At 42.1% G+C, this 24,801-nt stretch overlaps 1 protein-coding gene across 1 annotated transcript in view; it reads right to left on the minus strand.

Annotated features, from left to right (window-relative positions):
- LOC146809852 (cytosolic phospholipase A2 gamma-like) overlaps nucleotides 1–24,801 on the minus strand; it is a 680,097-nt gene that overhangs the window by 105,444 nt on the left and 549,852 nt on the right. Inside the window, exon 11 of the mRNA XM_085616716.1 lies at nucleotides 9,511–9,648. Coding sequence (XP_085472842.1) covers nucleotides 9,511–9,648 — 138 coding nt within the window. The remainder of the gene's footprint in view (nucleotides 1–9,510; nucleotides 9,649–24,801) is intronic.

The following is a 24,801-nucleotide window of genomic DNA, read 5'->3' on the forward strand; positions in this document are numbered from 1 at the left end:
ATCATTTAGACTATCTCCACAGCCTCTGTATTTCATTCCATGCAAAATATTGTGCTCAGTAACACCATCATTCTTGGAATTGGTGCATTTCAGGGTTGTAATAGTTACGAGTGAGCGAGGCTTTGACTTAGAGGCCATGCCGATAATGGACTGATGGTGTGATGGGCGCGGTCTAGGATGGAGTCCCCGCAGTAGGGAGGAGGATCCTTGGAGCATAGAGAAGGAGACACAGTAACACAGGGCCAGGCATGGCGGAGTGGACGCAGCTGGCATGTGGAGGTGTTAGTGGGTGAATGCAGGCACAGGAGGAAATCGAAGGGACAGAGGGGTGCAGAGGAAAACAAGGGTGACAAAGTCATGCAGGTTGAGTGCAGGGCTGGTACCATGCCAAAGGAGTAAACAGTCCTGCTGTAGAGTAAACCAGCCTGGCAAAAGCAACAGTTGCTGCATGTTTTTTATAGACTCACCGTTGAATCTAGTGTACCTCCATTACATCCTTCTAAGCTCTCTGTAGTGAAGACGCTGTGACACTTAGGAGGATTCAGTTAAGATTTATTGAAGAACAGCTACACAGCAGACCAGACAGCAAGGCAGATACACATCTGTCTTCAACTGCTTCCCTAACCCTATTCAAATACAAAGAACCCAGTGACCAGGCAACTAAGCAACCCTTGAACATTCTACTAGATGACACCAGAAATAGGACACAGAGCAAAGAGCTCCAGCATAAGGCTGTAACACAAACTAAGGTAGATGAAAGGATATAACACTCTCTTCCGCCACATCTCTCCTTCCACTCTCTCTATCACACTCATTTACCTCACTTTCTTTCATTATTTTGCCCTTTCCATCCCTCTGTATCAAGCAACTCAACCTGGTCCATCTTTCTCGCCCACTCCGTCTCTCCTTTCTTCCCCCATCTCATATTCTCTCTTATGCGCTGTCACACTCTTGTTCCTCTTCACTCGTGTCTCTCTCTTTCACCCCTATTCTTCCACTCACTCTGTGGATCTCTTGTGGCCCCTCACCTCTCACCCTTCCCCACTCCCACCTCTCCCTCTTTAGCTCCCACTCACTTCGTGGATCTCTCTTATGCTCCCGTCTAACTCTCTCCTCTCTATATGACTCCCTCACTCCACACATATCTACCCTCTTCTAGCACCTCACTCCCTCTCCCATTTAACTTACCTGACAACCGCCTTGTCCATCGCATTCACCCGCCTATATACCCCTATAACATGATTCAGCCAAACAGGACTCAAAAAGCCCTTCGACCCAGTGCTTTAAATTGAAATGGCAGAAGGGTAATGGTTTGTATAGAGTTTGTAACTGTTCCCAGAGCTCAGCCAGAAGCTTCAATCCCAGTTTACCTGCCCGATCCTGTCAGAGGTTCCTCACCTGTCATGGCACTCAGGCTTTATTAGGGAAACATTAGAGGCACCCAATCGCCCTCAAAAGGGAAAAAAAACAAAAAATAGAATCCAATAAAAGTGCTGTGCATGCTTTGGGGTAATAGGCCTTGCTATACAGAGCCTGGTAAAGAAAGGTATTTTATTGGCCTGGACGGAGTTTGCAGTGTTCCACGCTGTAAAATCAGAGCAAATGGCCCCATGTGCTGCGCAAGAAGGTGGTGCTTCTTTCTACAGCTCGAGTAGATGTTCTACTTTAATGGCAGCTTCTTCAACGTGAAAGGAAAGTTTCTCAACGTGAGTGGTAGCGACCATCGCCGGCCGCCCGCATTTGAGAAATCCCCCTGGGAGGTGGTCTGGAGTTAGATTTTCCTTTCTCGTCCTCACCAACTTAGCATTGGCGAGCAAGGAAAAAACTCTCTGCGTGATGCGCGGAGTGTGAAAAGCTCCATGAGAGGACAGGAATTTCATGCCCAGACCTAAAATTTCATACTACTACAGAGTCACTAACAACACCAGTTCTCCACCTACTCGTGGAACACCTTGGAATCTCTCTGGCAACTCTGCGGAATTCTGTGGAGTGAAACACCACGAGTTCTGCCCAGGCTTACCTCAAACCCTCTCTAAATCCATATTTCACTATTTTGGTGGCCCCAGACTCAGTAGCGGCTCCTGGACGGAGTGCTGCGGGCCGGCGGGGCGGGGCTGGGGAGGGGCAGGATGGGGGGTAGTAAATTCCAGATTAAGGCCGAACGGAGTTCAGTAACTAAATAAATAAATAAAATAAATTACATTGCACGTGCTGCAACACCAAACCGACGATGCAGCACACAATGTAATTCGCTTTATTTATTTATTTATTTAGTTACTGAACTCCGTTCGGCCTTAATCCAGAGTTTACTACCCCCCACCCCGCCTCACCACCCCACAACACTCCCTCCAAGAGCCACTACTGCCCAGACTGCTGAACCCAGGAATTACTGCTGAATCCAACAGAGATATTGGCCGTTACCAGGAGGTATCATGCCTATTGCCTTTCTTAAATTTTGGAACTATAATAGTGAGCTATCATGAAGTTGGAATCTTGTGAATAGCCGCAGTGTTCAGAACCTTGTTGATCATGTGGGCCTACAAAGTGATGTTTTCCTTATATAACTCCATTCAGAAGCCAGGGCCTTTCTACAGGGGCTGGAAGAGATTCAACAGTAAAACATATGTCGATGGGGGACATATTGGGATCATCTTCCAGAGGCTTGTATTGGTCATGCTGAAAGGAATATATATTTTTTAAAAGATTGGTCCAACTATCTACGCTGTCATTTCTCTCAACCCATTACTCTTAATATCCTCTTTCCACCTCTCTTTCATAATATACCAAAAGCCCCTGCCATCCCTCTCTACAAGTTTTAAGCAGGCTTTGCCAAGTTGCCTCTTTGAGGACATGCTTTCTTTCTTTAATGGATAATTTATATTCATTTCTTGCTAGGGCTATGGTGGCACTAGCCATAGGTTCACGTTTTTTTGTGTCAAATATTCCAGGGGCCAGATTTACTAATCTCTTGCGCTGCCCTTTTGTCTTACAGGGTGATGCAAGGGCTTAAGTGAGATTTACTGAGCCACGCAAAGCCACCTTGAGTGCCTTTGCATGGTTTAGTTAATCCAGAGTCATGCAAGACAGTGCAAATCGCTGCCTTGTGTTTCTCTGTGTGGAAAATGCATTCCATGGATGGAGCATGGGCATTCCCATGCATCCACCCATGGATTTTGTAAACCTGGGAATATGCCAAAATGGTGTGCCTTTCCTTGCCAACGGAGGTGTAATGAAATCAAATATCTTAATTTCTCTTAGTTATTTCCACTTTCTATGAGTGCTGCATTCTGCAGCACATGTAGAAGAGGAAAATACCCCAAAGGCCAACAAAACACACCCTTGCACAATTGTTCAATGGTGTTACACCTTGTACAATCAGAAGAGTGCCTGCATTGGCGCTAGCCATTACAAAAATGGGGTTAACCCAAAAGTCAAGGACCTGGGTGTGAACTCAGTACAGAAAACAGTGGTCCCAGACCAATTATTGACACAACGCAATGATCCTATTCAGTTAAATCATTCAAAGGTTTGAGCTAATTGAGCAGAAATTATTTAGAATAGCTCATGATATTCAATACAACATTATAACATGAAAAAATAGCAACATCCAATTCTTGAATCACCATACATTTATTTACACAATCTCATAGGTTCTATGGTATTTGGCACATGGTTGCTCCAGAGGGAACGTGCATAAAGCAAGAGTGCTGAAGAGTGAGTGAGTGAAAACGGGATGATATGAGAGACAGTAAAACAGACATTAATATACTTTACAGAGGGAACGGTTATAAATCACCGTTCAGACGAGCCTGGTCACGTTTAGGAATATCACAAGACAATTAAGTATTTCACAAAATAGAATCTAATTCTTGATGTGGCACGTTAGAGGGACTGCGTATCCCAGGCTTTGCAAAAAGGGGGCGTCGACGTTTCGACCCGTCTACTGGCACAAAGGAAATTTGAAGCCTTGACCGTGCGGGTCTTCTTCAGGACAAGGGAGGGGTGGGGCAACCTGACGCAGTCCTGGACTTGACTGTGTGTCTGGTATAATTCCCGTTCCGAGTGGTAACGTGTAAGAATCACTTTCAACTTCATGTATCTACATGGAATGCAGTCCTGTCTCGTATAATTTCCTAGACTGCCAAACTGCAGCCGTTTAGATCAGTCAATTCTGCAGTATCACGGACCTTTTTGGGCGGAGATCATTTAATCATCTCGCGTGCAGTCGTAATTTGCCGAACTGCAACCGTGTTGTTCCGTGCTTCCCGTAGCGTCTCACCAGAGACTGCACGCGAAATGATTAAATGATCTCCACCCAAAAAGGTCCGTGATACTGCAGAATTGACTGATCCAAACGGCTGCAGTTTGGCAGTCTAGGAAATTATACGAGACAGGACTGCATTCCATGTAGATACATGAAGTTTAAAGTGATTCTTACACGTTACCACTAGGAACGGGAATTATACCAGACACACAGTCAAGTCCAGGACTGCGTCAGGTTGCCCCACCCCTCCCTTGTCCTGAAGAAGACCCGCACGGTCAAGGCTTCAAATTTCCTTTGTGCCAATAGACGGGTCGAAACGTCGACGCCCCCTTTTTGCAAAGCCTGGGATACGCAGTTCCTCTAACGTGCCACATCAAGAATTAGATTCTGTTTTGTGAAATACTTAATTGTCTTGTGATATTCCTAAACGTGAGCAGGCTAGTCTGAACGGTGATTTATAACCGTTCCCTCTGTAAAGTATATTAATGTCTGTTTTACTGTCTCTCCTATCATCCCCTTTTCACTCACTCACTCTTGAGCACTCTTGCTCTATGCACGTTCCCTCTGGAGCAACCATGTGCCAAATATCATAGAACCTATGAGATTGTGTAAATAAATGTATGGTGATTCAAGAATTGGATGTTGCTATTTTTTCATGTTATAATGTTGTATTGAATACCATGAGCTATTCTAAATAATTTCTGCTCAATTAGCTCAAATCTTTGAATGATTTAACTGCATTGGCGCTAGGCAGCACTCAGTGTGTCAGCGCAGGGAGAGAGCAGGAGTGTGTAATATCTGAGTGAATTTGGCCCATTCCTGCTATCTCCCGGGTAAACAGACATAATATCGAATAAAAAATATCGACTGGACAGAATATCGAGTTTTTAATACAGAATGGACAGAATATCGAATTGCCAAAATATAGTGGTGAAGAATATCGAAAATCAGGTAAGAAATATCGATTTAAATAATATAAAAGTAAGTAATATCGACAGTCATAATATAGTTGTTAAAAATATCGATTTTTTTTATAGTGTTTTAAGTGTTAGTATATGTGTTAAAAGTATGTATTAATTTTGGAATGTATGTTTGAATATTTTTAAAGTAATGAATTTTATGTTATTTAATTTTTGTGTAATTTAATTCCGTAGTGGGTTGTGGGTTTATAGGGGATTAGGTTGGGAAGTAATTTAATTATAGTACATTAAATAATCATTTTTAGGAATTATTAATTATTTTTAATTTAATTTTGCGTTTTACTTCTGTAGTGGGTTGTGGGTTTATAGGGGAATAGGGTGGGAAGTAATTTAATTATTAGGTAATTATTAATCGGTATTGAAAATTAATTGGTTGTTGATTAATTAATAATTGGTAAATAATTTGTATTAATTGGTAATTAATTTATATTAATTGTTTAATTGCTAATTATGTTAATTGTATTAACTTATTATTTGTAGAGGGTTGTGGGTTTATAGGGGAATATGGTGGGAAGTAATTTAATTGTAAATAATTCATTATTTAAATAATTTTTGTATATTGATAATTAATGTATTATTAATTAATTATTAATTGGTATTATTTGTATTTATTAATTTCTGGTATTGAAAATTAATTGGTTGTTAATTAATTATTTATAGGTAATTAATTTAAAAAATTGGTATTTATAATTAATTAGTTATTAAATATTGTGTGATTGGTAATTATTTTTAATCCTTTTTTTTGGTATTAATAATTAATTTATTTTTAATAAAATATTAAATTATTATTTACCCTTCTATTGCACTCACTGGAGTGGGAATAGTAATTTTTACCCCTACGCTATCCAACACTTTCCCTACTATTGCACTCACTGGATTGGGAATAATAATTTTTACCCTTACGCTATCCAACGCTTTCCCTACTGTTGCACTCTTTGGAGTGGGAATAGTAATTTTTACCCCTTCACCACCTGACTTTTTCCCTACTGTTGCGCTCACTGGAGTGGGAATAGCAAATTTTACCCTCCCGCTATCCAACGCTTTCCCTACTGTTGCACTCTCTGGAGTGGGAATAGTAATTTTTACCCCTATGCTATCCAACGCTTTCCCTACAGTTGCACTCACTGGAGTGCGAATAGTACATTTTACCCTCCCACTATCCAATGCTTTCTCTACTGTTGCACTCTGTGGAGTGGGAATAGTCATTTTTACCCTTACGCTATCCAACGCTTTCCCTACTGTAGCACTCTTTGGAGTGGGAATAGTAATTTTTACCCCTACGCCATCTGACATTTTCCCTACTGTTGCACTCACTGGAGTGGGAATAGCAAATTTTGCCCTCCTGCTATCCAACGCTTTCCCTACTGTTGCACTCTCTGGAGTGGGAATAGTAATTTTTACCCCTACGCTATCCAACGCTTTCCCTACTGTTGAACTCTCTGGAGTGGGAATAGTAATTTTTACCCCTACTCTATCCAATGCTTTCCCTACTGTTGCACTCTTTGGAGTGGGTATAGTAATTTTTACCCCTACGCCATCCAACGCTTTCCCTACTGTTGCACTCACTAGAGTGGGAATAGTCAATTTTACCCCCCCGCTATCCAACGCTTTCCCTACTGTTGCACTCTCTGGAGTGGGAATAGTCATTTTTACCCCTACTCTATCCAATGCTTTCCCTATTATTGTACACTCTGGAGTGGGAATAGTAATTTTTACCCTCCCGCTATCCAACGCTTTCCCTACTGTTGCACTCTCTGGAGTGGGAATAGTAATTTTTACCCTCCCTCTATCCAGCGCTTTCCCTACTATTGCACTTACTGGAGTGGTAATAGTAAATTTTACCCGCCCGCTATCCTACGCAAAAAATATTGAATATTTTTAATTATTATTACGTTAATATATATGTTTTTTTTTTTTTTACTTACATTAATTATTTATTAATGTTAAAGTTATTTAAGTCTTTTTAAGTATGTTTCAGTTAATTATATGTATAATTTCATTAATTTTACATTACTTTTACGACATTTAAAAAAATCGATATTTTGACTAGCTATATTTTTTACAACGATATTTTGGATTCTATATTTTTGTACTTACCTGTTTGGAGATAGGGATTCGATATTTTGGCATTCTATATTTTTTCCTCGATATTTTGGTAGGTCGATATTCTCCTAATCGATATTTTGTCAGTGATCCCTCCCTGTGATGTGCAGAGCAGTAGTTGTCTTGCTACGCTGATTTGTGTGACATTTGGATAAATCTGGCACTAGGTTAATGTTAAAGTTATTTAAGTATTTTTAAGTATGTTTCAGTTAATTATATGTATAATTTCATTAATTTTACATTACTTTTACGACATTTAAAAAAATCGATATTTTGACTAGCTATATTTTTTACAACGATATTTTGGATTCTATATTTTTGTACTTACCTGTTTGGAGATAGGGATTCGATATTTTGGCATTCTATATTTTTTCCTCGATATTTTGGTAGGTCGATATTCTCCTTCTCGATATTTTGTCAGTGATCCCTCCCTGTGATGTGCAGAGCAGTAGTTGTCTTGCTACGCTGATTTGTGTGACATTTGGATAAATCTGGCACTAGGTCTTTTGGATATGCCTGTTCTTACTAACCTTTCAAACAATCTTCCCTTTATGTCAAGAGCATTCCATCTTTTTTAGTCTTCTGAAAAGCTACAAAAACCTACCTTTTTGTTTACCTTATTAATCCCTTCTTGATTCTTTTCCTTATATTTTATCATTATGTTAATCTTCATAACGTAGTTCAATTAAATTTCATTAATGTACGCTTTGACCTAATCAACTACTCTTATCCACAACTTTCAGTTGCACCACTTTGGGTATTACATCCTACATGGGTCTTATTGAATTCAGGGTGACCGAGAAGTAACGAGTGGTTTCACCTACCAGTCCGATGTAGAAACACAGCAATTATAGAAATAAACAGCATTAAATTGAATTGCTACTCAGCAGGTGAAATAGTGATAAGTAGAAGAGAGTTGAAAATTTTTGGGAAAAGCAAAAAATCAGGAAAAACATCAGAACAACCTTGATAAAACAAGCATTTGCAATGCAATCGGTCTCGCTTTTGGGACCTTATATGTATTTAGCTATGCAGCACATTAGCCTGGGTGCTGAAAAATCTACTGTTCTTTAACAGACTGAAAGTAAGCATCAAATTCTGTGACACACCAGGTATGGTAACATTTAGAGAGAAATATTGCCTTTCCGCGGGAAATGGTATAGTCCAAAGCTCTGTTTTTAATATAAAATCAGGGCCTTCGGTGGTCATATCACTGAAAATACAAGATTTGAAAATTAATATTATTGTCTATGGGTGCTCGTGGAAGACAATTTCTATGAACTGGAATCTAGAGAATGCTAAAGTGATTCTGGCATTTTACCGACCTCTTCTGGACATTTTCTATCAAGAAAGTTAAATAGAGGTAGTTGCCAGAAAAATAAAAAAAGTCCCTCAGCAGAATGCAATTCTGGTATCTCACTGACCTCTACTGGTTGTTTTCTATCAAGACAGTTGAATAGAGGCAGTTGAACAAGCAGAAAGCAATTCTGGTATTTTGCTGACCTCTACTGGTCGTTTTCTCTCAAGACAGATGAATAGAGGCAGTTGAACAGAAAGAAAAGTTCCTAAGCAGAAGCAGACAAGTCCTAGGGCTGATCTCCAGAGCCCACAAAGTGCATACACATATAAGTATATACTAAAGTATATACAAGCGGTCTTGAATGCTTGACCTAAAAAGAGACACAAAAAAACAATGAAGCTGAAATCTGTGAAAAGGAATATTAAGTGGGTGGGTGAATGTCAAAAGGCTCACCCTTTTAACATGCACTTTTCTTGTCGAGGTTGGCCATGCAAGGTAAAACAGATTTGGGCAGGAAAACAAAAAACATTGTGCCAGACTCAGAGGGATAATACTTACTGCACATGTGGAGCATCTGTTATTTTATTTAAGAAGGACACTTCTGTTTTTTATATTTTAAACGATAAAAACACATTTCAAGCAAGCCACCATGACACAGTGGCCTACCAGGTATCTTTAATTACTGAAAGTGTTCCTCCATTGTTGGCGGGAGCCATTTCTGCAAAAAAAGGCCCGCCAAACAATCAGGCATCTCAAACTACAGCATGTATTCTGCAACAAGACGGACAGCCGGAGACTCTGCCACAGCAGCAAACGTGAGTGAATAAAAAGATGAGCCATGTCAATAAATACTATTCACTTGCCTGCCAGGCTGCTTAATAAGTCCAGTAAGGGTTTCTTTGAGTCGCCTTCTCCAATGCTGCCAGTCACTCGATTCAGGATCCCACTCAAGTCAGTAAGGACGGCAAAGTTAAGAAGCGTGTCAGTACCTAGAGGTAGAACTGAAAAGAAACAGGTTTGGTGCTCAGTTGCTCCTTAAAAGTAAAAATAACTATTTCGGAATCTCTCAGTAATCTTGACACAGAATGGTGCAAATTAATTTCAGAAAAATAGTGACGGGATTACAATCTACTTTGAATTGTTGTTCCAATAAGGCAATCTAACTAGAAAAAGAGATTTCTGAAAGTCACATAACTGAAGGAAGTATATGACACTTAAGTAAAAGTGCATACAAAGGTAGACGTTTAATTGTATACCAAGTTCTTGTTTTTTGGTTTGTGTAGGTTACTTCCACTGAAGTACAAACAGAATAGGTGGGGTTATTAGATATGGCTCTTTAAATAATGTTTACAGCATTCACATGACAAATCGTTTTAAAAATATAAACTGATAACGTGTGCAGAAAGAGGAATTTCAGTCATTTTAAATAGGCAGCTGCCCAAGCGTCTTAAATTATTTTGGTCCTTCAGATTCCAGGACACGCAATATGCAAGCATGCATTAAATAAGAAAAGAAAATCAGGTCAAATTTCTAGCCTCGAACTTAGACCTCTTTTGTGGCTATGTCTGGAAAGAATACACAACCCACAACAGGAGACTTACTCACAGCCAGTTGACCTAGGACACTGGCAGAAAGGCACATTGAGTTTCCGCAGAAAAATGCCAACTTTCTAAAAGTGTCATTTTCAGAATAGTAATTTGAAATCAGATTTAAAAGTACAATTCATTTAAGTGGAAACATAATTCCTCTATCTGATCCCAAACTGAAGTTATCATTTATTAAGTGTAATAAGGTAACCTAGTCCAAGAAAGAGTTAGTCTTTAAACAATGAAAAACCACATTAGAAGTCTTTCATCAACAGAACATGCAAAAATGAAGAACACATGGCCTACTTTTTAGATACCATGCACTCTGCATTAAATGTCTTTAGGGCCTACCTCACGGGTGACTAATAAGTACTAAAATAGAAGGTTTACTTCACCATATCAAAATGCCAGTTTAAAACTTGCACTGCAGGCTGCAGAGGCAGGCCTGAGAAGTTTCACAGTGCTACTTTAGTGGATAGCACAATCCCTGCTGATGCCCACTAGTAGAATACATGTAGTACCATCTACTAGGGACATTATTTGTACATTGAATATGCCAATTAGGTGTAGGAAATCTACCTAAATCAGACATTGATTAAAGCATGACACCAGAGGAGTCCCAGTCTGAGTGACCTGTATAGATCGTACTACCTTTTCTAAAATGCCATGTTTTCCTCACATTTCTGTGAGGAAAATTACCAGAATCTGCGGGGATCCACAAATTTCCTCCTAGACAGCTTTCCCCACTTCTCCTAATAAAAACGGTATCCCACTTGTGCGACTCCCCCCAGTCGTCCCACCAGCGGGGAAGATATACAGTTTTGTTTAAAGTGGGAAGACACTTGCTCATCTCTATGGGGCTCTGGCTTCAAGTGGATGGATTCCTGCTTGAGGATCACAATCCTGCAGTGCTCTTGCAGCAATACTAACGTAGGGATCTACTAGGGAGAGGTACCACTTGAAAGTGAAGATTGCCCCAGAGCACTGAACAAAGTGAAAGCACTTGGCTCAAATGTCACAAACTTTCAGTCAATGTGAAGTCAGCGTTCTATGTTTGCTGCATGTTACACTGATGAAAAGAATAATCTCAGGAAATGAGGGAAGCTCTTTCCTCATCCCCCAACATTATCTATTAAAAGGAAACACCTTCTGTGTTTGCACCAGAGGAATTTTCTTCCACACTGTGGTGAACAAATCATTCCCATCTGCCGCAGTGTTTGACATTCAGCCAGTCATGACTTCGTAGTTTGATTTTTTAATGGTCTAACCTTATGGCTCCAGTCAGCCACCATGATATATAATTAAGGTTCCCAGTTTAATGTATTTTTTTCACATTTCCACCTATATTTATCCATATTTATTGTTTGGCCATCTTAATTGGTATTTATCCATATTTATTTTCTGTTCTGTGCATAAATGGAGTAGTAAAATGGTATATTTCCACATCTATTGAAACTGATAAACATGCACTCATACTTTGCTGCCTGTCGCGTTTTAGCAAATTAGGCAGCCAAATATAGCAAAACACTACACCCACAGGTAAATATCAGTATTATAATACAAATATATTTTAACTTATGACCTGTGTTAGGGAAATCCAAACCTGTTTTTTAACTTCCCTTGCTGTCTATCTGCTCAGCAGTTGTTGGAAATCATGAAAAACAGCATAGAGTCACCCACTGATGCACAGTTTTTCATATTTTTCTGCTTGCAAAAATAAAAACAAACAGGAAACACAGTGTTTTCTGTCTGCATTTATCTCTAAAAATCAGTAAAAACAGTAAACTGGGATCCCTATATAAAATACACTAACTTATCTCCTGTCCATCCATCCCTGAACATCTTCAATTATTTTTGTATTAGCATTTTCAGTCATAAACACGACACAGTTTGCATATTATGCACATTTTGTATAATAAGGCACAGTTCGGATTTATCAAGAATACATTCTCGCCCGTTGTATCCCAGGTAACAGTCCATTTATACCCAATGAAGCTGTGCGCTTCATCAGTTGTGTCTACATCCGTATACCTTATTGTTAAAAACATCAACAGGGATAAAACAATATCCAGCAACTATCTCCCCTCTCCCCCGCTTTTATCTTCCTTCCGTTTCATACCATGTCAGTCGTGCATGTTACTACCTTTGGTCCAGTGTAAGGTTCCCTGAACATCTTACAAGCCTACACAGTTCTTGTTTTGAGCAACTCCAGCACCCATTGTATGAAAGGATATTCTCTCTTCTGGGCCATCAATGTAAGGGAGTCCACCACGGGGCTCCAGGTTTTGTCAAATTGTGTGCTTCTGCCCTCCATGTTGTGTGTGATTCTCCTCAGCACTATAAACTGCCCTAGAAAGGAGAACCATTGTCTTCAAGTTGAGGCTTCTTTCTTTTTCCAGTATGCTGCAATAAGTCTCTTGGTAAAAGCACAGGAGGTTGTACACAAGGGTTTTCTGAAATCTCGCCCATCCTGGTTCTTGTGCCAACAGCAGTATCTTTCCTGGGTCTCTATGAATTGAATTCTCCTGCACTTTCTTCTACATGACGGAGGACCTTTTTTCTAAAAAGTCTAAATCTAATCACACTCCCACCATATGCACATAATTGAGGCTTCCTTTTTTCTTAATCTTTTGCACAGGTCTGAAGCTTCTGAATAGATTTGCCTTAGTATACTGGGGGTAAGGTACCAGTGCATCCTAATTCTGTATTCAGACTTACAGTGTTGAATTGTTCAGAAACATATGAGTACACTGCCCATCATCCGGTCCCGCATCTTTTAAAATATCTCCTTCCCCGGATTGTGTTTGGTATTTCCGCTTTATTCGATTTCAAATTTCATTTGCTATGGTATATAGCCTTGAAATATTACCTTTCATGATATCCAAATTTTTTTAAAGGGGTTAAGTGAGCTTATCGCTGATTAGTTATGGTGGGTCTACATTGCCAAATGCCTAGTTTGTGCATATTCGTTCAATATTTTCTTGTAATCTCAAAAGGTCTTAATTTGGCCTTTGTCCAACATATTTCTTAAAATTGAGTACTCCCTTTGCCACAAATTTCAAGCCATTAGGCCTCCTGGTGAGAATTATGGATTGTAATGGATCAGTGTAATGGGAGAGAGGAGTGTAATGGGACCAGCTCCCACTGCTAATTAGGTCCTATACTTCATGTGGTGTCTGGTGATCTCAGCGATATAAAGGTTTCATGGATATGATTCACTCTGTAGCCAAGAGGTGTCCCAGAGAGACCAGCCTGCTATCACCTGCTCTATGACTAGTCATTGTTTTCTCTTTCTCTTGCTGATCATTCAATTCTAACCCATAACTTTGCTGTGTAATAGTACTTCAGAATGTCTAGGCATGCAAGCCCTCCTCTTCATATAAAGGCCATTTGAATATTCTTGTTAGTTATAGCTCCCCTTTCTGCCTAGATAAAGTTCACCACCAACGTTTGGTGTACCTCGACCTATGTGACAGGAAGCATGGTCGGAATAGCCTGGAAAATGTCCAGCAGGCATATTAAAATATTAATTTTATTGAAATGAATTAATCAGATCTATGCGATAGTGTCCTTGCCACCTAGCCAGATCAGTTGGGATCTGAACTTTTTAAACTGGGCAATTGGCCCAACTTCAATCACTGACAGAGTTAGTAAGGTTAAACCCCAAGAATTTCCAAGTTCTCTTCAGTGTTGCTTCTCTTTCCTTTTGCAGTGCTACATTCAAGACTTTTGACTTATCTTTATTTACTTTAAAGTAGGAGTGGGCGAAGAATTCCACTCCGCCAGTGGAGTTTGCGGAGTTTCGCCCACTCTGCCCTCCATGCGGAGCTCAGAGTTCCAAGTGAAGTGATGCGGAGCGGAGATTTTTCTCTCACGTGGCTCGCCAACGTTAAGTTGGTGAGCGCTTGTTAGAAAAAATAACTCGCTAGACCTCCTCCCAGTGAGATTTCTCAACATGGGTGGTCGCGTCAGGTCATGACTGCTCACGTTGAGAAATCTGCTGCTCTTATTGAGGAAGCTGCTGCTCATGTTGAGGAAGCTGATGCTCTATCAGAATGTCTACTCAAGCAGCAGAAAGCAACAGTGCCCTCTGGTGCGACATGTAGTGCCGCTTGCACTGATTTTACAGCGTGGGACAAACTCCCACCGCTAAAAATCAGTGCGAGCAGTGTGACTTAACAGGCTCTTCCACTGGTGGAATTTCATGGAGCGCAGCAGAGTTTTTAAAGCACTTTGCAGAATTTTGTGGGGTAAAACTCTGCGAAGTCCTTCCAGGCCTACTCTAAAGCCGTAAACTCTTTCAAATGTTTTGGAAGATTTCAGGAGTCCTACTCATAAGTCATCATGTTGAGTCTGGAAAATGAACATGTTATTCCCCAACAAGGTTACATTAAGTTCCAGGGTCCAATAACAGATCCGGCTATTTCAGAATTTGAGTGTCTCAGTGCTGTCGGTGGCTTGATAACCAAGGCAAAGAGGACTAGAGACAGAGGGTAGCCTTGTTTTGCAGTGTAATTGCAGCTTGTCAGAACAGGCATCCTTCACCCCAATTCATGCACTTATATTTAGCATAATCCATCTTCTCATTCTTACTCCCCCAGCTACTTTAACCACCACTACTTCTAAGAAATGCAACTGTTAGTATGGGTGAATATGATGTCAATGTATATAATTATACATGAAGGCACGACAACAGCAATACCAATAAATGCAATGTCAATGTTTGTGAAAGACTATGCCTGCATAACAGTGTAAATACCAGTAGAAACAATATCAATGGATGCTGTAATCAATGTATGCATAACAATGTTGATACCAGTAGAAACATTGTCAATGTATGCCATGATCTAGGCATGCACAACAATGTCAATATCAGTAAAGACAATATTGATGTACGCTATGACAACTGAACTCACAATACTGAGGATGTCGGTAAAAATAACATCAGTGACACTTGAACAAACTCATATCATTGCTGTCAGATTCACCCAAAGTGATATCCCCATCAACACCAAGTCAGAGATATGTGGTGAAACAGGCATTGGAACACCAACCCGCAAATATCGAGTGACAGGTCACAGGTGGGGTCTCACTTAGCCCAAAGACAAACGTGCACCCAGGGAAAACTCTGATCGATCCCACAGATAGACAGTTGCACCACAAACAGCTCCAAGGAAATTGGCCCCAAAAAACACATTTGGCCACAGACTCGCATTCACCAAGATACCACAAAGCTAGATGCCAAATGTAGTCATGAACACTCAGCCAATTAGAACACAATATGCACACCACACACAGTGATCTCATGCTCCCCACACCAGACATCCGGACACATACACACTGTCTCACACTAGCTCTCCCCAAGGTTGAGAGCCACTTGTTTCCCCTTATCAGATGACTGTACGTGTGGCTACTTGCCAGAGCATTTGGGGAGCTTGAAGAAGAGAAGCCATGTCAATTTTCTTCACCGCTGGGGAGGACTACAACTCCCGACTTCATCTGCTGTTTTCCACACATAAAAGCATGTTTTGTCCCCACAGCAACTGTAGCAGCTTGCCAGAGCATTTTTGGAGCTTGATGAGGAGCGGCTATGTCAATTTCCTTCACTGCTGGTGAGGACTACAACTCCAGACTTCCTCTGCTGTATCCGTGCATAAAAGCGCGTTGTGTCCCTGCGGTGAGGGACGCGCCCGGGCAAAGCCTGGGCCAAGGGCGGGCCCATCCACACCTGTCAGAGCCTGGAAGAGGCTGGGCTAGGCCCCCCTCTAAACCTTGCTTAAAGGCGCAATCTTCAGATTGGACCTTGAAAGACCCAAGAGACTTCCAGGCCAGCGGACACTCAAAGATGGGCAAGCGCAAAGCTGCACTAAATACCCTAAACACTTCCTTTTCAGAGCCGCAAATGTCCGATCCCAGGAAATCGATCTTCGGAGCAACGACTCTCCTTGGCGGAAGAAAGGAGAAATGGCCCCCTGTTGCTACCCCATTTACCCCAACAGCCTGTAGTGCTCTAGGGTGTCAAGCCAAGTGCTACTCTCAACCACACTGTGACTGTGGCTGCATATCTATAATCGTGAAAATCGCCAAGGTGGCTCAGTCACATAATTCCAGAGGCCCTGGCTATAGTCTCTGTGAGAGCATAAGGTCGCATCACGTAGTAAATGTATTACTGCAAACCTGCCTGCAAAAGCAAACTCTGCCTTGCACGTTTTGTTTTCTTTTTCTGGCCTCTGATTCCCAGGTGCTGGTGAAGGAATAAATCAAAGCCATAGGGGGAAGAAAAGGGCGTAGTGCAGGCAGTCGTTTAGGAATTAGGGGATCATGACAAGGAAAGTGATGGGGGTGGGCCTGTAGGCTGCATGCGAGCTCCACAGAAAAATTAAGGTGCTTTAATGTAGACCTGGTTGAGACATTAGAGGCCGCGAATAGCAGTGCAGAAGCACCGGATAAAACAGACGGAAAGCAACTTGTGAAGGGAGGGCCCAAGAATTGTATGACAAGAGGAATCAAGGTGCTTCACTGCAAGCCTCTGATGTGAAGGTAGGGAAGAAGAGCGGAGCGACCTCGGTTCAGCACCAGAGGCCCACGGTGGAGCCAAAGAAAGGGCAGCAGGATTAGAAGGGTGAAAAAATAAGAGGTTTACCCCCCATGCACAGTGTTTAAGAGTTAAAACTCGAGTTCTTAAAATCCATGTGCACACTCTCGGCACTGTGATTTCCTGAGAATTAGCTCCATAAAGCTATGCGTCCTATCTAATACAAGCGGTAAAGGATGACTGCCTGCATCATGCCTCACATTTTAAAACAATCGGTACCTGTGGTGAGCAGAGCCATTCGTAACTAATTTCTCCTGGCTGGACTCGACTGCCCGGGTGGGTTCAAAAATCATAAACAAGCTCCTCTGCATCCTGAAAGAAATTGTCATGTGTACGTGGCTGGAGTGATCTCGGCCTGGAGTTTCAGTGTCTGCCGAGCAACTCCGTAGACCTTCATTACACAATAGGGAGCTGCTGAAGGCGTACGCGACAGGCAACAGGCATGAAGACTCCAGCCTTCATCCACTCCTCAAGGGGCTCTCTAACTTGCTCTAAGGGAGGGAGAACGGGCTCTCTAACTTGCTCTAAGGGAGGGGGAAGACATGTTAACTGTGGAAATAAAGACAGCTCATGGAGAACCCGTTTGCTTTTTTTAACTATTAGTGAAAGCTTGAAAGTTGAAATTCAGTCACCCGCCAGCCAGGAGTGCATGCGTTTTCGAATGGGTGAGCATGAAAGGCTGAGCAGCACAGACGACGTGGGAAAAGTAAAGCAGTCTCACTCTGTGTCTGTATTTTTTAAACATTATGTTCACCCCCACTGCCTCCTGAAAGAAATGTATAGCCCCGACCCTGACAATAAAGTACCGGTGCTGAGCACCGGAAAGCACCGGCACAAATTAGGCACTGCGTCTAGGAAGCATTCTAGATTCAATGCTCCGTGGTACTCTGTGGAACTCAGAGCCAAAAAGACCCACTGTAAAAGGCTTTAACACAACTCGAGGCAGGGCCGGACTGGCTACCGGGCGTTTTGGTGTGCTGCCGAACTGAGGGCTGATTTTGTTGATGGGGACCTGCGTGTGCTTAAAACCATTAGTTTTGATTTGTTTATTTAAAAGCACGTGCAGGTCCCCATCAATTAAATCAGCACCCAGCTTGGCAGCACACCAAAATGCCCGGTAGCCAGTCCGGCCCTGACTGGAGGCTATCTAAAATTAATGCAGATAAACAAATATTCAAAGAGGCTCTTCGCTCTTATCATGCTAGAGTAAAAATTGCTCTCAAACGATATATTGTTCTCAAAATCTACCAAGCTGATAACTCCTCCTAGAAACTCATAAAAATTGTAAAATCGTTCGCCCAATCTCAGGCCTGCTCGCCTGACTCCTCCCTTCCCCAGTGTCCCAAATCTTCTGAGACACCCTGTCAACTCACTTCCAAACAAAAATTGACAATATTTACAATAATTTTCAGTCCACTCCCATTCCCCCCACTGTCGCACAACATTACTCCTGTTCACCTTCACTCAACTGTTATGAGCCTATTCCTCTAACCAAAATGGTCGACTCACTAGCCATGGCTAAGTTGGCTCCCCTGCTGATTCTTGTCCTCAAAACATCATCTCATTCCTCTTCTCTTACTTGCCCCAGCCATCATGGAACTATGCAATCAATCATTGACCCAAGCCGCGGTTCCAAGTCAATGGAAAGCAGTTCATGTAATTCCTATTTTGAAGAAATCCACCGCTGACCAGAAGGACCAAAACCACTACCGTCCCATATCCCTCTCCCCCTAATTGGAAAGATATTAGAGTCCCATGTTAACAAACAGCTTATGCATTATCTTAAACACAACAATTTGTTAGACATCTCCCAATCCAGTTTTAGACCTTCTCACAGCACTGAGACTGCTTTACTTGCAGTAGTAGATACTATTAGAATGTCACTTGAGGATGGACATCCTGCTATGTTGGTGCTACTTGATTTATTGGCAGCTTTCGATACCATCTGGCACACTATCCTACTGCAACATTTACAACAGATAGGCATCAAGGATTAGCCCTTGCCTGGTTAAGCGATTTCCTAAAAGACTGAGTCCAAACAATCTCTATGGGACCATTTCATTTTAGGACTCTCCCTTGAACAAAGGAGTTCCCCAGGGCTCTTCCCTGAGTCCATTTCTTTTCAATATATATGTGACGCCTTTGGCCCGCCTGATCAAATCCTTTTGGTTTTGAGGCACTCTCATATGCTGATGTCTCATTTGGGCAGGACATTGAGAATGTTAAACACAGATTCTCTGCCTGTATGAGGGGGGTGTTTTAGGATGTCCTCAAACTGCCATCAACTAAATGGGAGTAAAAACATAAATTCTTCTCTTCGGCAAAGCCCAACTTCTATGGACTGAGGATTGGTGGCCGGTGGAACTGGACCCCTCTCCATCACCTAGTAAAATGGCCACGAATGTAGGCATCCTTATTGATGATCAGCTCTCAATATGATACCACATATCCTCCATATGTGGCACCTGCTTTGGCACCATACGTCTTCTTAGAAAGATCCTTAAATGGCTCCTATTGCAGTCACATAAAACACTTACCCAGTCACTGGTCATCAGTCGACTGGATTATGGCAATGCTGTGTTTCTTGCCTCTAATGAAGCCCTCTTGTCCCAAATACAAGTTGTACAAAATACAGCTGCTTGTCTGGTTAACAACCTCCCTCCAAGGACTCCATAAGCCCCACACTCAGAGCCCTACACTGGACCCCTATCTGCAAGAGAGCCCTGTTTAAATTACTATGTATAACCTACAAATCCTTCTCAAGCTCTGGACCTAAGTACCTACATAACAGGCTTGCTCCCTATATCCCCAACATTAACTTGCGATCCAACAACCAATTCCTTAATGCTTCTGGCAGATTTGCATGGCTAAATACGGAGGCAGTGCATTCTCTCACCACAGCCCACTTTACTGGAACAAACTACCACTGACACTACGATCATGCCCTAGATTGTGGAACTCAAAAAACACCTTAAAACCTTGAAATTCTAAAAACACCATCTTTAAGCTGGATATCTGTCCTTAAAGCACCGACATATCCCTTCCAGGATAAGTTGTGCGGTATATCAAACAATTCTTAACATATACACTACCGGCTGCTGCATTTAATTAAACCAACTTGCTCATGTTTTGCCAAACACCTCTTGTCTTTTTATTTGTTTAATGTAAAAACATATTTGAGCAAAAGTTTTGGTGAGCCAGCCAGGAGAGATTGGTTCATCGAGTCCGACTGCTGTTGTAGGAAGGACGAAGCAAAACCAAAGGGAATGATGGACGGAGTGTTGAACATTGCAAGCACTCACCCCCAGTCAACTGATCTGGGTTTAATCCATCACCGTTCTTTAGCCCACTCTGCCACCCCAGTTCAGTTCCTTTGGTTTTTGCGTTGTAGGAAGGACCCCGGCCTGAATGGATTCATATCCGTGCAACGAGATTAGTGAGCAGACCCCATAATTGATTAGAAGTTCTGCTAAATTTGTTGGGTAGAAGTCTGACTGGAGACAACCGTCATAGGGTAGGAGACTACATCTGATCCTTAGTGCAAGTACGTGGCGTGTTGTAAACTAGCACGCTAGACAAGGCAAAGGTAGCTGCAGTTTTATCGTTGGGGACCACTGTGTGGGATACAAAGGTATGATTGGCTCTGGGTGTCAGATAGGGACCACCTGGAACACTGGGCATGATAAAGATGTTTGCTTGTCTCTGGGTGTCAGTAAGGGACCACTTAGACCAGTGGGCAGGATGCAAATGCGTCAATATCTTACGCCTGCCTCACAGCAGGCGTAAGACTGACGCATGCACATTGAACATGGGACTTGACCATTTGTAATGACACATTGCTGCAGTTGTGTCACTTTTGTGACACACTCCAGCAATGCGTCATTTTTGCACCTCCGAATACATCAGAACTACTGACTTATCTGTAAATCCTTGCAACCTGATGCGTCAGACTGTAATTATGACGCATCCAGCATGTCGCAAGGAGGGCGCAATGAAAAGTGACGCATCACTGTTTTCACGTAGCGATGTATCACTTTTCATAAATGAGGCCTAAACATCTACTTCCCCTTATAATTGCACGCAGCCCATGCAGGTTATATAGACACCTCCACACCAGTTAAACATCACATCTTTAAATGGAAGAGTACTGTCCCCACAGAAGCAAGGAGAGGGGGGAACCAGAATACAAATGGAAAATTACCTTGAACTCCAGCATCTCCTTCCAGTACCTCACTAGGAAAAATTGCTCACAGTAAAACCATAGAGAATAGTGCTAAAAAGTAAATGCAGGAATTTTCCAAACAACTGCCTAAGCTTGTGTTTTTTCAAATTAACCTACAACCCACAGCTCTTATCCTACAGGTATGCTATCGACCTGAAAGTGCACCATCATTGCTGTGGGCTGCCACCGATTTGATGAAACCTTTCAAAAGTACTTCACAAGGCCAACCGCTCAAGGAACATGGACTACAAATTCTGCAGCACACATAGAAAGAGGAAAACACCTCGATGGATTGTCTTTGTCTAGGAAGGTGCCCCTTTCTGCACAAAAACATTCCTCCCTACAACACAGGCACACTTGCACCATGGTGCAAGGGTGCCTGCGTTGGCACTAGGCTGCCAAAGTGACTCCATCGCTGGGTAACGGACAGGAATGTGACATAATGGATAAATACAGCACATTCCTGCACTTTTCCTGTGACGGAGGGTAGCACAACCAGGTAACTTCCCTGTGTCTTTGCGGCTTGCCACTTGTGTTCCTGTGTCCTTCCATTCACTCCCCCATAGGTTTACTGTTGTCTTTTGCAATGTACGTTGTCTGGGTCATCCTGTTAAAAGACAGTAAGTACTCTTGCATTTGTCTAGATTTGCTTCAAATGTTACTTTTTTGCAGGAACCTCATTGTAACAATGTTGAATCGCTTAAATTAAAACAGCAATGGGTAGGCCAAACTGTATATTCCCCTGCTATTAATCATAAAGGAGGTATTGTATTCTTTTTCATAAATAATTACATGCACAAATACTGCTTTGCTTAAGGGTACAGCAGTGCTAACATTAGAGTCACCAGCTCCCTCCATGTCTTAACGGACACAGTTTTCCAGCCCTGGATTTTAGCACAATAACCTAATGCATTCTGGGTGTTGTAGTCTTGTTTTGCATCCATTGAAATAATTAACAACCCAAATCAACTATTTATAGGTGAAAGGTCCAGGATGGAGCAGTGAACATAATGACTTCGAGTCAGGTGGGTACCTTGGCTAACACGGCCTGTGCAGGGATCAAAGGGTAGGAGGTTGGCATCTCCAGTCACCCACTCTCAAACTCCTTTACTCACCTACTTAAAGGTATTTTCAAAGCACACTAAGCTCGCCTTACTCAGCTTCTAATATGCCACTGGTCGCACATGCTTTTACCCCCTGATGGACCGCTGATGCACTGATTTCCATCCCTTATTGGTCTCTGCATGCACATGCTTCTATCTGTTGATGGCTCACTGAATGCATGTTCTTGTATTCTGATGGAATGCGGATGTTACCATGCTATGCAGATTACTGAGCACATGTTCATCCACCTCTTGCCATATCTACTGCGAGAATATGGTGACACCTCTGATGTCAGACCCCTACAGTAGTCACAAAAGTTACATGTGTCCCGTCAGAAGCCAGTCTGGGACAAGCACCCTCCGCCTCTGCTCAAAAACAGGAATTACAAAAAAAGATGCATGATGGGTGCATTCTCTTCAACTGGTTTGGGATATTGTCTTCCCAGCCCCTCCCCCGGCAATGACTAGGTACCCCACAGACCCATTATTTCCACCTGCAGGATTCTGGCATCTGTAAAGGGACCCCTCTTCGGATCTCAATGAGTAGCCCTTTGAATTGATTCACCTGTAAGCGCAATGCTGAGTAACTGCTACAGGGCATATTATAATTTCTGTACAAGGTTACTAAGTGAGGATGTGCCGGGCTTGGGACTTGAGCTTCCAGCATTCTAGTCTAAATCCTTGAAATATTGCCTTATATCATGTGCATCATAGGAGCGCACAATACAACAGGCCCACAGTAATGTCACCTCGTCCGGTGCACTAGGTACAGCACATAAGAGGAACAAGGAAGTCATGGGTGTTCCAACAGCGTGTTTTATGAACATTTAAAGTGGCCTTATCAGACCACCTCCATCTACTGTCAACAAGGAGGCAGCATCTGTTTGCGCTTTGCTGAGAGCGGACACTTGGTAAAAGAAGCCCATTGTGGCCATTATGCCAGTGCCTGGGAACAAACTATAAACTGTGTACAAGTGCTCTCTTAGAAAGCGAGTGACATTCGCGTGGCCATAGAGTTTCCTATCAATGCTCACACATCTACTCAATCACTCATACAGCCACTGACATACCCACTTATACCCCTATGCAGCCACTCATATATCCAATCACTTACTTATGCAGCCACTCACAAACCTACACACTCATCCATACATCAAGTCATATATCTACTCACTCGCTCATACAGGCACTCACACTGCCACTCACTCATACAGCAACTCACACACCTAGGGCCCAATTCACAGAACTAACTTAAGACAAAATCCTAAACTTACTACCATTTTGGTATTCACAGAAGGCACTTACTCATTTTGGTATTAACAGAAGGCACTTAATCATGTTGGTATTCACAGAAGTTAGAAGTCCTAACTTTAGGACTCCTAAATGCCTTCTGTGAATACCGAAAGTCTTAAAGTTAGGATTTTTCTCAGTTTAGGAGTAGTAGAGTTAGGACTCCTAACTTTAGGACTCCTAAATGCCTTCTGTGAATACCGAAAGTCTTAAAGTTAGGATTTTTCTCAGTTTAGGAGTAGTAAAGTTAGGACTCCTAACTTTAGGACTCCTAACTGCCTTCTGTTAATACCGAAAGTCTTAAAGTTAGGATTTTTCTAAGTTTAGGAGTAGAAAAGTTAGGAGTCCTAACTTTACTATGTAAGTTTAGGATTTTGTCTTATGTTAGTTCTGTGAATCGGGCCCATTCTCACTTACACATACAGCCACTCACACAATCACTCACTCACCTATACAGTAACTCACACAGCCACTCACTCAAACATACAGCTACTCACTCACCTAAACAGCAACTCATACAGCCACTCACTCACCCATATTGCCAGTCACATAATCACTCACTCACCCATACATCCACACACACATCTATTCACTTACCCATACAGTCACTCACTCATCCATACAGTCACTTACACACCCAGTCACTCACCCATATAGCCCCTCACACAGCCACTCAGTCACCCATACAGCCACTCACATACCCACTCACTCACCAATGCAGCCACTCACACACCCACTCACTCACCCATACAGCTAGTCACACTGTCACTTACTCACCATAAAGCCACTCACACTCCCATTCATACAGCCATACAGCCACTCATAGAGCCACTAACTCATCCAAACAGCCACTCACATAACCATTCACTTACCCATTCATCCACACAAGCATCTAGTCACTTACTCATTAAGTCACTCATTATCCATACAGTCACTTACACACCCAGTCACACACCCATACATCCACTCACACAGCCACTCAGTCACCCATATAGCCACTCACACACCCACTCACTCACCAATGCAGCCACTCACACAGCCACTCACTCACCCATACAGCTAGTCACACAGTCACTTACTCACCATAAAGCCACTCACACTCCCATTCATACGCTGGTACAGCCACTCAGATACCCACTCACACATGGATTCACACAGTTACACAGCCGCTCACATAACGTATGTTAGAAATTGAATCACTCAATAATAGTACACAGAGAACATGAATTTAAGATACGCAGTAGCTTACTATATATATATTCAACATTGACAAACTTTTAGAAGATACTCACACTTACTTGAGCCTAACTATAACATCCCTGTAAAAAAGATTTTCAGTGAATATATGTATATATATT

Source organism: Triturus cristatus, chromosome 7 (genome assembly GCF_964204655.1).
Source record: "Triturus cristatus chromosome 7, aTriCri1.1, whole genome shotgun sequence".
In the NCBI taxonomy this organism is placed as follows: Eukaryota; Metazoa; Chordata; class Amphibia; order Caudata; family Salamandridae; genus Triturus; species Triturus cristatus.